Source organism: Catharus ustulatus, chromosome 5 (assembly GCF_009819885.2).
Source record: "Catharus ustulatus isolate bCatUst1 chromosome 5, bCatUst1.pri.v2, whole genome shotgun sequence".
NCBI lineage: Eukaryota > Metazoa > Chordata > Aves > Passeriformes > Turdidae > Catharus > Catharus ustulatus.
Window position 1 is genome coordinate 22751227 of NC_046225.1, and position 17927 is coordinate 22769153.

Sequence of the window (17927 nt, forward strand, 5' to 3'; positions counted from 1 at the left end):
GCAGACAGTGCTGGTAGGTCTGAGGACTGGTATGAGCAAATCACCTGGGGCTGGGGAAAATAAAATCCAACTGCTGTGTTTCAGTCCAGTTTCTCTGAAAGTAAGAACATCAGAAAGCAAATCTGGTACTCCTATGACAAAGAAATGGAGGAAACATCCAGCCAAGAAAGACAGTTTCTTCTGTTTTGAGGCCCTGAAATGACTTACCCTATTTACATCCCATTTTCTTCTGTGCTTAAATTCACTCCTAGTGGGAGTGTGTTTTCATTCTGTTTGTGTACCAGCACATAGCCTTTTGCTGAGGTCCAGGTCACCAGCATCTGCCTGGAAAGGAGCACAGCAGGAGACATTATCCAACAAGTATTTTAATGCGTTAATAAGGTTTTGACACTTAAAGTGAAGGAAATGGCTAGAGGGCTCTTTTCTGTGTAAACAAAGAAGAGGGAATCACTGAAGTTGTCCAGACAGGGTAACATTGGTGAAAGCGATCTAAGATATGTTACTGTATCTAGTTTCTGTGACAGGAATGAAAAATAACAACACAATAGCAGCATATTATTTTTATAAAAAGTATATCCAAGTGCATACTTTCCTCATTGTGAAGGAAAGTTTGGAAGAGTAGCAAGAGAACAACCCCAAGTAGGAGAAGGAAGTCCGCAAGGAGTAGAAGGTTACCAGGTTACTAGGGTCAAGATGGAATTGTAACATAGACACTTAAAATACTGTGAGAAAGACCAAGACAAAATGAAATGGAGCTAACAAGAAATCAGAAGTAATAATAAATGTTTTTATAAGGGTACTTTTCAACAATTCATTGTGAAAATGGAAATTATTAATCAGTGTTTTCCTGGTTCTTGTACTATTCAGTACTCTATTAGCAATTTAAATCATAGAAAGATTTTTCAAATTCCTTCCAAGTCCGTGATCCAGTGTAGTGATTTATGAGTGGGCACAGTCTTAATACAGTTACATGAAATTTTGAAGTCTTTGCAGTTCACATCAGCTTCTAGGTTTTCAAAGCTGTTGATTTTACTTTTCAGAAAGCACTCATTGTCTATTGAGATATGCACTCAAGAGGGTAAAAAGAAACAAAAGTTGCTGGAAAAAAAGTGCAAATGAGACCGTCTTCTCTTGATTTTCTTCTCTAATGATATTTAGAGAAAATACTTATTTTCTTTAGAATTACCCTGATTCCAGAGATATAGACATGCATATACCTGCTTAGTTGGTATCAGATACTTTTAGAATCACTGCTGTGCTTGGTTCTGGGCTCTACATGCTCTTGCAACCTTTCTAGCAAGCTCATATAGACTGTGGTAGCTTTAACCAGGATTTGGCAACTTTTTCTCAAAATCCCAGGAGGATCAGGGCTCAAGATCATCAGAGGGAGAGGGCAGCTGCTGGAATCTTTCAGGCTGGTGCTTCTCAGGGATGTCTCATAGTAAAAATTTGTTTTTCCTGGTGATAAACACAGGTTTAACTCCAGGTGACTGGCAGTGACTGTTATCTTGTTGCTTAATTGTCAGAAGAGGATGCCTAAAACTATGCCTGTAAAACAGCCATGGCTTAGTTGTCCTCTGTTCTGAAATGCTGAGCTACACATCAGTGGGAGACAGACAACTGAGCAACGCGTCTCTCTTGGCAGAGCTGCAGACTTTGAATGTTGGGAGTGGGATAAGGAATGTTGTGGTGACATGTTATAAACAAATCAGGCAACAAGATTTGTCTCAGCCTTGGAAGAACAGACCTTAGTGTGACTGAAGGGTATTTTTGGGATGTCTACTTGCAAGCCTGAAATCTGTCCAACAGGCAGCTGGAAATGCCCTAAAATCCAGAGGAAGATCAAATTGCCCTACACAAATCAGAAGTTCTTACTTTGTTTCTGGAAATATAAGGTATGGATATATTTTAGATATATCCATTTATATCTTATACATAAAGGCTAATATGGGTTGTGATTGATATATTTACATGTGAGTAATTGTTTATAAATGAAGTGCTGATATCCAGCTATTTCTCACTCTTCCCATAACTTGATAAAACATCACTGTTGGGTTAGATTCCTTTGAATTCTTTAATGCTTCACTCCTCACTAAACAGTATAGTAAATTTTCCTAATTTCAATGGTGTCAGCCATTGCCAGCATGGATGACTCTGTCTCAGTTTAGTAAGTAGAAAATCTTTCAAAAGCATGCCTTAGAAAGATGGCTCTTCAGAAAAGCATTGTGAAAAATGCTGACAAGGTGGTTATAATAGTTTTCCTAATGAATTCCTGAGTAAGGTACTGAGATAAATCAGTTCAGGCTTTGTGTATGAGGAGAACAGCTTTGAAGCTGTTAAAAACTTTATCTTTTTGAAAGTCAGTTAATCAAGACAGTTAAAATACATAAGTGAAAGAAAATAGATACCTATATTTTTGACATTGATAGGTGGCATTTAATCTTGAAACAATTTCAGTCTCTCGGAGGACTTTCAATGCATGCAGCATTCCTGTTGCATCCTGAGATAAGGAAATTATTTTGGTAACTCATAAATTAGTTTCAAACATTCAGAGCCCTTTTCCATAATCTGTTGTGAGCAACAACTTCTTTTTTTTTTTTTTTTTTTTTGTAATCTTGGTTTCCAATTTTCCAATTAACCTAATACTTCCTCTTCCTTTGGAAGGTGACTTGACAACCATAAAAAATCTCTAGAGTAAATCAAAGATCCATTTCCAGCCAAACAGGCTCAAATGACTTTGAAGTTCAGCTATGCTACTACATTCAAGTTACATGACCCAGCCCGTATAAAAGACACTTCAAACTTTAAAAGCAATAGGCATTCATTCATTCATTCAGGGCATCATGGCAAGGTTTGCAAGCTGAGCCATGGCATTATTCCAATTTAGTTATGTTGCTTTGTATTCTTAAATAAGGACACTTTCCACTGCGTTTGGAGACACTGCACGATTTTGAGCTGCACGGTGTCAACATGTCCAGTGTCAGAGGAGACTTCTGTCAATAATTTATTCATTATACAGAATTCTTTTCTAGTGTAAACATATTTAGTTAAAGACTGTTTCCATCTGTTCAGCTTTTGTGTGCCTCATGGGTCCGGGAGACTTTTAGAAAGTGTAGTCAGGGGCTAAACTTCTGAATTGCATCTGAATTCCCTACAGCTCAGCATTATCAGTGGAGCAGCTATAAACTTGCAGGACAGCTGACCTTCAGTCTTCTGAAACATTCAGATTTAACTTTGAAAGAATTTCCTGGGTGTGGTACTCCAGTGTCATAGCAAGAGAACTTAATATATCTAGATCTCTCCTTGCTTGATTTCTTCTACACACATCTTCTCTTCACAGGAAACAGCAAAGTCCTTTTTTACTCCCACAATGTACACTTGTATTTAGCACATGCAGGCCTAAATCTTTTGAAAATAAATATTCTGAAAAGCCCTAACTTTGGGGGTTTTGAGAGGTATCGTGTTCCAGTGAAGCATAAAGGAACTACATAAATAATAGGGAAGTTCAAGAAAAACGAGACTCTCTCTCTGATGCACACATTATATGGACACAGGAGGCAGAGATAAATCCTCTGTTGTTGGAGGTGAGTGTATGTGTGTAAAGATCCAGGTGTGTTTGTGAAGTAGCAAAGCAAGCCAAGGAGGCACCTGTTGCACAATCTGGTGGTTACAGTGTCTTCAGACTGGTATTCAGGAGATGACTGTGTAAAACAGCAGTAGGGAAGAAGGTATTCTCAGTTCCCCAGGAAAACCTGCTATTTTTTAAAATATTTACCTCTTTCATGCAGCGAGAACACTGTCCCTGGCCAGGGGCTGTGGGTGCCAGGAGGCAGCAGGATACTTGGAACAAACTTCTTGTGAGTCTGGCATGAGCTCCTGAGAATAATTTTCTGTGCTATGCCAAAGGGTGTAACTGCTTATCAGTTCTTCCTCTTGACTTCACTCTCCACTATTCTACTTGTAATTAATCTTGCAGTCATGATGATACATGCACCATGTTGTATCCCCACCTGCTTTAGGTTTGGTGTATTCAAATCCCTGGAGTTAACATTCTGCTGTTCAAAACTCCTGATTAATTATTGAGGGCTCCATTGTGTCTATAGAGGATAGTTTCATATCACACTTACATGAGAATCAAGGTTTCTTTAAGAAAACTGACACTTTTTGAAATTCCAGTTGTTTCTGAAAATCAGCAATTAACAAATGAGTGTTCTGTATTCCAGAAGTGTGTGTAGTTGTTTTACAGGTTTGCTTTTCACTGGCGAGCAGAAGTTTGCACCTCTTCAGCTTAAGGAAATACACTGATAATGTTTTAGAGAGCAGATTGTTCTGACCCTCCTTGGGCTAATTTTGCATAGTGCTGTGTGAACGTAACAGCTTTCTAGGGGATCACACCACCACTCTGCCTCATTTGGTCACTGAGGTAGAACTCCAAACATGTTTTGCAGTCCCATTTCTTGTTTTTCAGCACACACGTGGCTTTTGGTACAAACCACTGTTTGTAATGAGCTCCCCAGAGATTTCTTGCACCCCTGAGCTCTTCAGTCATGCCCCATGGACTTTGTGTTTTTCTCTTGCTGATCTTTCTCTTAATCTTTGAGTGCCTCATAGTTGGGAGTGGAGTTGGGAACTGTCTGGACAGCCCAGCAAAGCGCTAGGGAAAAGGAAAGGTCAATGAGCTTAAATCCTTGCTGTGCAAACCTGCTGTTTTGTGTCAGAACGTTGTGTCCTTTCACTATATCCAGAGATACACAGTCCTTTTGCTTGCAGTGTGGATGCTACTACATAGCTGCAAATGCATGATATTTCTGTCTTCACTTTCCTCCTAGCAGAATGTGGTATATTATATCAACAACAAAATGTGAAGGCAGGAGATATACTAATATCTAATACTAAAACAAATATTCTCCTTTGTTTTTCTTTCTAGAATTATGCAGCAAGTGATTTCACTTATTGCAAGAAGGAAGTGGAAGACAGCGACACTTACGAGCCTATATTAGGCTCAGAAACTCCACCAACCATAGGTAAGTCATATTAGACAGCTTTGTTGGTACTGATCAAATGGATGTATCATGTGAGGCATCAAATGAATGAGTTGATCAGCAGAGATAGCAAGTTACTCTAACACTTTCAATTTCCACGTGTTACTGCAACTTCCAGGCAGGGCAGATGTCCTAAAAGGAGAAAGCAGTTGAGGAATTCAGTTGGGATAATAAAGTTCTTGCTTAGTAAGAGGGACCTCAGTGCAAGTACCCCTCCTTTTAAACTCTGGAAATTTGTGATCTCCACTGTGAACCTAGAAAACTGCTGAATTCTCCAAGCTCTCAGAGAAGAATTTTCATAAAAGTGGAAGCACTGCCTACAGGTGCAGTCAAGTCCTGTGTGGAGGCACAGATAGTTGACATTTTGCAGCTTGGTGTTCCTACTTCCGAGCATAGATTGGTGACAAGCCTGTTGGTGATCTGTGTGGTCGTATGCATTCCCCTTGAAAACTGCAAAGTTGCTTGTTTGCATTTACCAATGGCATATATTTTGCATATATCTTACAGTATCATGCATCTATGAGACTAAATTTAGTCCTCTTTTTATCTTGTTGACAATTTTATTTTTTCAACTGTCTCATACATATGAAAAGGGTGTTTCTTACTCACTAAGTTCAAACTGGTTGGTTTAGCACATGGAGATAGATGATAGACACTGTAAAAAAACAAGTTTGCTCTGATAAAATTTTCACTGTCTCTGTCATATTGTATATGGGAGCATCTCAGGGTAAACACCTGGGAAAAAAACAGGAATTGTACGACTTTATCCAGGTAAATGCCCTAACCTCCCGTTTTAACAGTGGTGAAAGGTAGGCATCACCAAAGGATATCTCAGAATGGAAACCTACCTCAAGGGCTCGGTAAAGTCTGCTGACAGCTTGTGTAGTTTACTCTGTTACATTACTGAGGATGACTACTAAAATTTTGATGCTGTATGTAGTGATTAAAATGTGCACTTTCACATCCCTCCATTTTGTTCGTGGTCTGTGGGTCACTGGAGATAGAAGAACTCCGTTTCCACAAGTCTACAGTCATGTCTCCCACAGGCAATGTCTGTTTCATTTTACAGAGATTCAAATTAGCGCCCGAATCCCTTGTATACTGCTTGTAGAAAAAGCAGTAACACAGATGTGTGAGCTACAGCTTTATTCTGCAAAGTGTTTGCACTGTGCTGCTTTGAAAGTCAGGTAATAGAAATTCTGGAGGCAGGGAAAATGTGTGTGATTTCATTCTGACAGCTGCTCTAGAAAGTTTAACATTGCACACGCGAAGATGGTGTGTATCAGAGTAGCAAGATACAATGAAAACTTCCACTGTTGATTTAGTAAATATTTAAAAAACTCTTCACTGATGGTATGAATTTGACAGCTTTCCTGCTGTATCAGTTCATAAAAGTTTTATTAGCCATTGTGTTGCTTCTGTAGGAATTGTTGAAACAAGAAATGTTTCCAGATGGCAATTTTTAAATGAAATAATGCTTTCTTTAATATTAAAAGCAAAGCAGAACTCAAGAGATCAATATGCAATTGGATCGAGATGCCAACAAGAAGTTGAGGTGGATGAGGAAAAGAGGGATGACCTAAAAGACAGCAGAGAGGAGACAGGATCTGAAGATGAAGAGGAGGATTCATACAGCCTTCACAACAGTCCTAGCAGTTTGTATGCCAACGTAGGGGATGAACTCAAAGAGAGCAGGAGAGATTGCTTTTTCTGCAAGAGGCCACCCCCTCCTCCCCCTCGAAATCTGCCTGGCATCCAAAGAAAGGACAACCTGCATAATTCATCACAAGGTACAAAGTTGGGAGGAAAATAACCCTGGATACAAACATGTGCAAGGGCAGACAATGTAGTGCTGTAGAGGTTGGTTTGATCGCTTCTAGCAGTAGCTGGGCAGGATGGCCCCAATGCTACAAAGTAAGCTTGTGCATAAGAGACCCTAATTCTGCAAAACAAACATCTGCGTGTGACCTTTTCTGCATTAAAATACTCAGGAACGGATTTGTCAGGTAATACTGTGGTATGGGCTGCTGCGTTCAGCTTCTCCTCACTCTGCCTATCTCAAAGAGCTGCCAAATAGTGCATGGTGCACTGGATTTACAAGAGAGGCTTGAAACAAAGATGAAGCCTGTATTTTTTTTTTTTAAGTTGACTTCATTATTTACCATTTTAAAACATTAAATGCTATTGTGATTTAATATACAAATATTTAATTATATTATATTTAATGTATAGCTTAAAGTTTCACAGGTACAATTAAATGGAAAGTAGCCATGCAGAGAGAAGTAATAGTATCTTTCTACATTTTAGCCAACGTTGTAGTTACTTAGAAGTAAAAAGTTATATTGCAGATTGAAAAGAAAGGCAGAAATTCTGACAAATGCATTGCCTTTTTTTCCTTTTTTTAATACATCTGCCCCAGAGTAAAAATGGAAAATTTTGTATTGAGGTTTGGTTAAAATGTTGAGAAACTCAAAGTACTATTGCATCTTTTCAGGAGGGATGACCATCACTTTTTCTCATTGGGATAAACAAGTATGCAAAATAATTCATCCTAAATACCAGTTTTAAATAGTTACATGGGGGAAAAAAAAAACTTCTTGTTTGTCAGAGAACACTGCTGATAAGTATGCACACAAATTGCTTTTCAGTTTCTCCACAGCTTATTACTGTTAACTCTGTTTTCAAACGCGGTGTAACCTATTAGAGTCTTAAATTACCATCACCAAGCACTCTGATGTTCACATAATTAGGCAGAAATAGCTTGTTGTAGGTAGGGTTTTATCCTGTGTTCTGCTGTGCAGGAAAGAAATGGCTGTAGGTAGAAAGTCTTAAGTGAATTCTAAGAGAAAGAGGGGCAGAATAAAATTAACATCAAAGGTGTGTTTTGCTTCCCACAAAATTCTCAACTGCATCTATATGTGTATAAATGAAGGATCAGTTTTGTTACGCAGGATTTGTTGGTGTAGGTTTGTTATAAATGCCTGCCTTGGAATAGTTCCTATGTGGCTACATCACCACAGTAATGTGACCCTCTCTGCCAAACGCTCTCTGTCTGCATGTAGGTACCAGCAGAGAAAGTTTCCTGGTGTTCTGTGCCAACTCCTGTGCTGGTAAAGCAGAGTTCATCTAAAAATGCTCATGTGGGAATAGTTCATTTAAAACGTGCTCTGAATTATTCTGTGTTCAGCTGTGATTTCATCATTGGGGAATGGGATATCAGAATTCCTCTAGATGAGGATGATGCTTCCTTTCAAAGAGGAGCTGTAATGAGTTACTGCTACACATTTTCAGCCAGCTGCTTGCTTTAGGAGTTACTGCAGAGTACCTCAAAGGCAAGTCCCCTCTTTTTCAAGTCTGAGTTTTGGCAGTGGCCTGAGAGTGCCCCCTGTGGGAGTTGAAAGAAAGAATGTCCTACAGAGAAAGAAACAACTTCTAGAGTGACCTGGAAACAAAATATTATTCATATTATACATGGCAGGTATATAAATGCCATATGTGGTTTTAAAACACGTGTCTTAGCCAGAATGCATGTTAATAGTACATACTATTATTAATATATCCCATTAACAAATATATCCCACTTACAAAGGTTGTTTAGCTCCTCTGAACCCATAAACAGGTAATTCTTTAAATAGCAGCCAAAGGATTGAAAACACCAGTAGTGACCACAGCCGAGTTCTGCAGATACACATATGTACAGGCAGTAAATTACAGCACAAGGGATACATGAGTCAGTGCAAGAATTCCAGGCAGGACTGTTGTTTTTGAAAGATGGGTAATCATGCCAAGGAAGTTATAAACATTTAAGGGAACACCAGCCTCAGTGACAGCTTCTAACTCTTAGCAGTTTGTGGATGTTTTAAGGCAAATCAAAACAAACCCAGGTATTGGGGAAACCATCAAGTCTTTTAATGCTGTAAAAGGCAGAAACCAGAGAAAAGCAAGTTCTGCATAGTTGTACTATGAAATATATGAAGTATAGGGAATACAGAGAGACGAGGAAGTTTTTGGAGGGGGGAGGGTTGCATAGTCTTAGCATAGATTGTAAGAGGTCGTATATTTTACCTACATTGTAAAGGGCTTTTCAATTTCTTTTTCATCTTGGCCTGCAGTAGATCTGTGAAGCCCTCAAAACCCAATGGGATATTGAAGAGATAGGAAACACAAAATCCAACATTTCCTAAATTAAGCTTAAATTCTGAAGTAATTTTTACAACAGGTAACAAACAGTTTGACTTCCCAGAATGCTGAGGGCCACAGATACCACTTACTTGGCTTAACCATGAGTTAGTTGCATGTTAGTTATAGTTGGTGTAATATGTTAGTTAGCATGTTGGTGTAACTCTCGTGAGAGCACCTGGGACACTCAGTATTTCTGCAAATAAATCCATTTATTTTGTGGCTAACAACTAAGCATCTACATTTGGTAATCTGATGTGAAGTCATGAGGAGGCCCTGAAGTTGTAATTATTCCTTTGGGACATCCTCTCTACTGAGTTAGATGATCAGAACCTTCTGAAAATGAGAGTGCTTTAGTTTAGAAGTGAAATGAGGTCTGCAAGCTACTTTAGGAAACTCTAAAGCTTTAAGATAAATCATAATCTCTCTTTACCCTGTATATGCAACACAGTTCCTTCTTTTTTCAGAGAGGAATTCTGTGATGGACAGGAGTAAAAGAGAACAGGGTGATGGACTCATAGCCACATGCAGCGGAGAAGACCAAGGTAGCTGCGAGGAGGACAGCGAGGACGAGCACCCCTACACTTGTATGGCACTGGATGAACGTGTGTATGACCTCATCCTGGGGCAGGAGGAGCGGGAGGAGGAGAGAAGGAAGCACTGCAGGTCCTTCATCATGAACAGACCACCAGCCCCTGCGCCCCGGCCCGTGCGTTCACTGGTCAGGGAGGAGAACACTCCCTACATTGTACAAGGTTGGTGCTGCTGCCATGTAAATATTCTCTGGGAGAATGTAGGCTCTTCTCCTGGTCTCTTCTCTTTGAGCTGTAACATTTTCTAAGAGATTAAGATCCCTGTTCAGCTGCCTTCAAACCAACACGTTGTTTGTTTCAGTCAACCTATTCTCACCCTTCAAATGAGCTGAGAACATCTTTGAATAATTTTCAGTTTGCATCAGAGATAGTATCACAGTTTTTATTTAGCTTTTTAAAAAATTATGACAATATGATAGAAAATGAAGAATCACTAGGCTAGCTGTGAGTGTATCTGTTCCAGTGATGCAACATAGAATGTGCTATTTAAATTATTTTTCTTTCCAGTTTCTTTATCAAAATGGTTTTACTTAAGGCTGAAATCTCTCTTAGTCTTTTTTTTTTTCCTAATGAGAAGAATTCTCTTTTCTGGGAGAAATGCCTGTGTGAGGATTCCTCTTTCAGATATCTTTTCTCCAATTTGAGATACTAGAAATGGGCATTTCTAGGTAGGATCATTATATTTCTTTTAGGAAAAATTATGTCCTTTTACCACTTCTATGAAAACTGTGAAATATTTTTGAGATATTTCATGGAAATAAAAGACCAGAAAGGATTTCAGATATCTTTGTAGTCCAATTCAGACTGAAACCAAATTTGAAAGTAACAAAAGGAATTCAGTGAATATACTGCAGAGATCTCTTTGTAAGTCCCAAAATCCATCCTGCCTGCATCTCCAGCTTCTTCTACAAAAGCCTGCCAATGTATAAGAATAGGTGGTAAAAAATAGGCTGTCAAAGGACACCATTAGTTTGCTTATTCATACTGTGCATGTTTTACACTAAAAAAGAATTAATGCTACCCAAAACATCCTACCAGATAGAGAGAAGCATCTTCTCTTTCATGCCTATCTCAGTCAGTGGTTTCTTTTATTCTACCTAGCTAGCTCTCTTCCTCTAGGTTGTATAACTCCAGGTTAGGGCCAGAATGCATGGGCTAATGCATTCATCATTTAGTTGCTCTTTCTTCAGCATATTCAGAAGGTAGAAGTAAGAATCATTACAGTGTGATCCAAGAATTGAAAGGTATAGGGGGTCTGTTACAGCTGCAGAAATCATGAAATGGCTGCTTTTACTGAAGCTACTAGAGCAGTGTCTCAAATCTTGGTTCACCATCATCATAGACAGGCTAGTGACTTGGAAACCGTTAGTGGAGATGCTTTATTTGGGAAATTGCTTTCACTGTCTTCTATTGCACTGGAGTGTTTCTCCTTTGTTTGTTGGCTAAGGCAGATGCTATCAGAGGAACTGCTCTGATGGGGCTCTGTTTCACCGTGTGTATATATTCATATGTACACACACTCATAAATTTTTGACCTTTGCTTTTATAAGTGTGTAGTGGTAGACAAATTATTTTCCAGTAGTTCTGTGAAATCAGCTTCTGGCTCATGTTCCTTTGCTTACACAACGCATGAGGGAAAACGGAAACACTTCAAGAAAGCTTCAACTGACCACTCAGGTCTCTGTTTTCCTACCTATCCTTCTGGTTCCAGACATAGAATACCATATTTTTGTCCAGGGATCCCTGAGGTAGCTAATGTAATTTTAGACAAAAGGGATATATCTTCAGCTAAAAGATTTTTTTCTTGCTTCTTGATTGGCAGTTTTTTTCTTCCACATCGGTTAAGAACTTCCCTCTCCAATCTAGCAACATCCCAATTTATTATATTAGGACTGCTTATATTTGATTTTAAAATGACTGTTTCATCTGTATGGACCAGGAAACTTCAGTCCATCATTAAAATCTGCATGTGTCTGCGAGTGTAAAATACTCTAGTTATGCATGTACACATTTTTCACCCACATGTTAATTGATGATGGTTTTGGGGTTTGTTTTCATCTATTATATAAAAAGAGCATTGCAGATATTGCAAAGTCAAATAATCAAAAAGTTAGAAGTGAGGTAGTTTGACCATTTCTCCTTGCCAGGAACGTTGCAATACAGTAGTAATAAATAGGTAGCCATATGCAGCTATTTATCTCAGATATTTTCTTTCATTTAATCTAGTGTTTAAAGTGGGTGAGCATAAATACCTTCAGTGTTTTTCATTCTCATTTTGTTTAAAATATACAGTAATTTCACAACTATAAGGCGCACCCTTTTGACTAAAATTTTGGTCCGAACCTGGAAGTGCGCCTTATAGTCCGGTGCACCTTATATAATGTACAAAGTTGTGAAATTTGCCAATCCGTAAGTGCGAGCTGTGAGCCAAGCTGCGAGGCGGGGCGGCGCCACAGGAGCACCGAGCTGCGAAGGGGGCGGGAGCAGGTAGCCCCCGGCCAGCAGGAGCCGCGCGGGGTGGGTGGGACCAGGGAGCCGCCGGCCAGCAGGACCCACGTGGAATGGGTGGGACCAGGCAACCGCCGGCCAGCAGGAGCCACATGGGGAGGGAGGGAGCAGGTGGCCCCGCACCGCCTCGAGCTGCAGCGGCCCTGAGCTGCCCTGAACCGCAGCAACCCCGAGGTATGAGCCATAGCCACCCCGAACCACGGTAGCCACAAGCTGCAGCCGCCCTGAGCCCCACCTCGCCAGCCACGGGGAGGACGCTTGGGGCTGCGTTTAAAGGCTACACCAATCTGTGAAAAATTTTTGCAAATTGAGCACGTGCCAGTAAACTCCACGATCGCAGGATTCTGTTACTAATTAGTGACTTTGTTGTGTGCAGCACGGATCTTCGCTGCAAAAAAAAAAGTGCACCTAATAGTCCGGTGCACCCCATATAATGTACAAAGTTGCGAAATTTGCCGACTCCCAGAGGTGCGCCTTATAGTCCGGTGCGCCTTATAGTCGTGAAATTACTGTAGTTCATGCTTGCTCCTAGGCCCCATGTGTTGTTTCAGACCTTCCTGTTGTAAACCCTTTGATTCTGCATCCACTGAGTTTTGGGATGCCCAGTATGAAGTAACAATGATTCTTGAGGTGAACAGCATTACGTAACGCTTTACTCATTCAAAGCACCATTGGTTTCAGTGGTCTCTGTGAGTTCTTAGAGCTTCAAATTAAATCCTTAGTGTGTCTAGTCAGTAGTCTGACATCAGGCATTACAGGTTGGATTGCTGCCTTAAATGATTTGACCTTTGGCCAGGGATTTGCTGGAAAGAGAAGTCCTGTCCTGCAGAGCAACTTTTAATTACTTAACTGAGCCATCCTTCCCTCCTCTGTATTTACAGTAAATTCACGAATACAAACCGCACTGAGTATAAGCCGCAGGGCTGGGTGTTGGCAAACATTTCGTTTTTTGTCCATAAATAAGCCGCACCCGAGTATAAGCCGCTCTGTGTTCGCAGCGAGGACCCGCGTGCAACAAAGTTACCAGATACTAACAGAATCGCGGCAGGGAGGGGTTTACTGGCTCGGCTCGGGCCATGAGGGCTCGGGGCTGCTGACAGGGGTGGGTGGCCCAACTCGGCGCTGCCGCTCGGCGGGGATGCTCGGGGCCGGCCGCCGCCACCGCTGGGCTCGGTCACCCCGGCCCAGCACTGCCCCACGGCGGCAGGGGGGGCATAGAGCCTGCCGGCACCTGCGGCAGCCATGAGAGCTGGGGATGGAGCCTGCCTGCTCCTGCGGCAGCGGCACGCGGGGATGGGAGCCCCCCGAGCCGCGGGGCCAAGCGGAGAAAGCTGCCCGCCTTCCCCCGAGCCGTGGGGCCAAGCAGAGAGACCTGTCCCTGCCTCCCCCCAAGCCGCGGGGACAAACGGAGAGAGCTGCCCGCCTTCCCCTGAGCCGCGGGACCAGCAGAAAAGAGCTGTCCCTGCCTCCTCCAAGCCGCAGGGACAAGCAGGAGAGAGCTGCCCCTTCTTCCCCCGAGCCGCGGGGCCAGCAGAAGGGAGCTACCCCGCCTTCCCCACCCCCTGTGCTGACTGCACTCAGCAGCTCCACCCTCCGCGCAACAGAGTATCAATTTGTAACAACCGCGTAAATGCAGGGTTTTACTGGCAGGAGCTCGACTTTGCAGTTTGCACTGACTTGGTTTGCACTCCCAGGGTTGAAAATGTCAGAAAATTATTCACATATTGGCTGCACCTGAATATTAGCCACTTTCACGTATGAGAGCAAAATTTTGGTCAAAACAGTGCGGCTTGTATTCGTGAAATTACTGTACTTTTTATTTGCTAAATACCTTTTAATTTATAAAACAAATTATTTAATATCCCTGTAAGAGACAGATTGTCTTCCTTGCACAGTTCTGGTTGATTTTCAGAACTGTTCCCTTCTGGCATTCAGTAAGACACAGGTCCTGTGGAAAAACAGAATGGAGTACAATGCACAGAGGGGAGCTGTGATAAGGCTACACATTTGCTCGCAAATGGATCCCCAAGTACTTTGGGAGTTCATGGAAAGCTTAATGCCCCAAGGATTGCAGAGGCTGGTGTGAGAGTGCCCTGCAGAGATGCAAGAGGGGGATTTTTTCCTCACACTTTATGTATCCATAGATGGGCACATTTATTTGGGGGGAAATAAGCATTGCATGGCGGAAATGCTTTTTGCCTCCTGGATTGCATGCAGGTGACTCTTTTAAATTTTTTTTGTATCTATCTGAAGAAATCAAATGGCTGAATTTCCATGAGTGCTTTCACCACACATTGAATGAAGGCCATTCTCCTATTGCTTCTCCTTTAAGCAAAAGTAGTGGTGTTTCCATGAAAATTAACAACAAAATAAAAAGCAAACAAATAGTTTTCTTTGTAATAAGCAGCTTTCAAATACATGGAATATCAAGTTTACACTGGGCAGAAAGCCTGTTCCCTGTAGATTACCCCACGTGGTGTTCTGCAGAACAGGACACAGAAACTATTCATCTATAGAAAGCAAACATGGGACTTTACAAGAGTCACTTTCAGCACAAGGTCTACACTTCAAAACCTAGGCAGTAACCACTCAGTGATGCAAGCTGTCACAACTGAACTACCACAATTTACAGTTTAAGCATCTGCCTTGAATTTGCTGACACATAAATTCTGGAAAACATGGGGGAGTTGAAAGATTTAAAACATAAGTTTTCTAATCGCTTTTACTCAGTTTCATTTATGATACTTTCAAATTTTAATGAACATTCAAACTGCTGTATTGAACACTGGTAAACAGACTGTATTATTAACAGAGAGTGCACTTGTTCTTTAATTTAGACCACTGCAAGATTTTTATCCTGTGTGTGAAAAGCTCATCAACTAGTGGAGCTGCAAATTGGTGCCAAGTAGCTCATTGTCCAGATGGTGTGTGCTCTTACTGCGCTCCCTTACCATTCCTTAGGTTCTTAGCATTCCTCTGAAGGTTATTTCAGTGTTTTGTTCAATTGTCTGCTGCCAAAACAACTGTTAAATAAACATCTGAAGGTGTTGTGTTTTCAGTTTAGTGTGCAATTTTAATGTTCCCTATCGATTCTAAGTTTGATTGAGCTGGAAACCCAAGTCCTCAGTGTAGTTGTAGGACAGATGCATGAGTTTCTGCAATGCCCCTGCCATTTCTGAAGCCTGACCTACTAGGACCTACTAGGACTCTCTCAGGGCTAAGGATTACACTACTGTCCTGGTTTAATCATTTACCTCTCATCACAGACCACTAGTATGAAAGGGTTTCTCTGCAGAAAGGATACCTACCCTACAACAGAGTAAATTTCCTATGCTATAGCTTTTATTTCTTTGCAAACCTCTCACAAATCCCTGAAGGAATGTATTTCCCTTCTGTGCACTGAAAACATTTTGCTATTTAAAGATCGCTGTTTGTGGGACCTCACCCTAGGGTTAAAAAAAATTGGAAGTGGAAAAATATATTTTCCAGTTACTGTTCCAATGGAGAATAAAATTCTCATTGCTCATCAAAATCACAGGGTATGCAGAAGAAGTAGCATCCAGTGGATATTTTTAGGGAAGCAGAATATGTCACATACAGAATAGACAGCATAAACCCACTGAAGTGAATAAATAAAATCCAGAACAGAACTGTTAGTGTCTTGGAAACTTATCAGGCTGATTACTGGGAAATACAGTCATCACATCTTGAGTCAGTAATTCTAATTATGCCCATTGTTTAAGTGCTCTAAAGCAGGGGTTTCCAAAATGAAGCCTCAGAGGCCATGCAAATTGCAAAACATTTATGTCCCACAGAGGGATTTTGTAGTGATCTCCCACAGTGGGTATAAAGTACTGCACTGCAGATAAATTTCATTATGTATTCCTAACTTAAGGGTGTTTTTCCATGAATGAATTACTAGGAAGCACTGTTTGGCTGGCAGTTAAACTGTTCTTACACACCTGGTTGAGAGTGGTATACCAGATTCACCCACTGTCTTCAATCAGATTTTTTTCTATCTGAACTTTTTTAGATTGAAACAAATACTGAATAAGGTGCACAAAGAGGAAAATATTCATGGGACGCTGTCTCGTTGCAAACCAAACTCTTCCAAATAGTGTATTTGTAGTAAAAACATGTATAGAGTCCTTCTGTTTTAGCTTTTCTCTACTCCAGAAAAATGAGACTAAAGAGGTATATTCAGGTTTTACATGCTGGAGCAAATACTCTTGAGTATGTCACTAAAGTCCTTCCAGCTTCCATGTTCCACTAAGTTAAAATTCAGACAAGAGCAGAGGCATGAGAGTTGTTTTCATAGTGAGTGGTTCTGTGGTACGCAGTACATTGACTGAGCAGCACCTTAAACTAACCACTGGTGTCTCTTCTCACTCTTTACTCCTTCTGTAAAAAGGGGGTTCTGGTATTATTTTTATTATCTTGCTTCAGTGTAGGGGAGTCATCTCTGTAAAGTCTCCTCTCTGTGACCAAAGTTGCTAAGATTCTAACAGATTTGAGCTCATATTTGTCAGACTCAGAATCTCACTGCAAATTGTGAAGGGAATTGCTGTGAGCGTATGTTTATTTTTGGACTAGTATTTTCATATTGTCATTACACCATAATTCCTTTTTAAATCATTTTGCTTTTGGTCTGAGAAAATGGAGTGGTTCATTCTCAGCCAACTAAATAGCTGTGGAAGGTAGAGGCTGGCAATAGTCTGTGTAAGAGTGGATGTGATGCTGCCACTGAAAACCCCTGGCAACCTAAGGGAACAACGTGGCAGGTTGGTATTTCTGCAGGTGCACTTGGCATCACTTAGTCTTTCTTCTGATGAAATTACTGTTGTGTGTTCTCAAAAATGTCTTGAGTGTCAGGCTGCCCATTTAGGCCTGATCAGAATTTCTGTACCAGTGTAGATGTGGTCATTCATTTTCCTGCACCGTTGCACTTAAAACTGCTCAGTCTTTGCCTTGTCATGGTGTAGGTGCACCCAGACACAAATGCTGCCCTCACAGGCCAGCTTCTGGGACTTGAGCCTTTGTTACCTTGCACCACACAACCATTCCTTCTCCACAATGCCTTGACCTACCTAGATGAGATTCATGAGCTGTGATGATGTGTTTTTAAGCCATGCCCAGCTGCCTTGCCTTGCGAAAAGAAAAAAAAGTCTGCTTACAAGGTGCCATTTCTTTAGTTGATTTCAGGTTATGAGTCACTGGAATTTTTTGTTTTCATTTTGAATAAGTGAAATATTTTGTAAAAATTTTGGGAGTGGTCATTAATCATCTCTTACAAAACTTGCTGGTTAGCGTTGTATTGATGACCTCTCTCGAGTCCTCATGCTGCATGATGTTCAGTGTGTTAGCAAACAGACAAAAGGAAAATGAGATCTAAAAAGATGTGAACAAACATCTGCAGAGTTCTCCTCTCCTGAATAATAATAATCATTCTACTATATTCCTTCCTTAGATTTCTCTGTGTATTTATCATCTCTTGCTGTGCTACGTCTAATTTATAATCCAATCCCTACCAGGAAAAGGAACTTGGAGGTTTTATTTGGCTAGGTGCTATGAATACACAGTTTAAATGTTAAAATCATTAAATAAT

At 40.8% G+C, this 17927-nt stretch overlaps 1 protein-coding gene across 1 annotated transcript in view; it reads left to right on the forward strand.

The window, feature by feature from the left end:
• BANK1 (B cell scaffold protein with ankyrin repeats 1) overlaps positions 1–17927 on the forward strand; it is a 128797-nt gene that overhangs the window by 96147 nt on the left and 14723 nt on the right. Inside the window, exons 9-11 of the mRNA XM_033060023.1 lie at positions 4928–5024; positions 6539–6832; positions 9689–9976. Coding sequence (XP_032915914.1) covers positions 4928–5024; positions 6539–6832; positions 9689–9976 — 679 coding nt within the window. The remainder of the gene's footprint in view (positions 1–4927; positions 5025–6538; positions 6833–9688; positions 9977–17927) is intronic.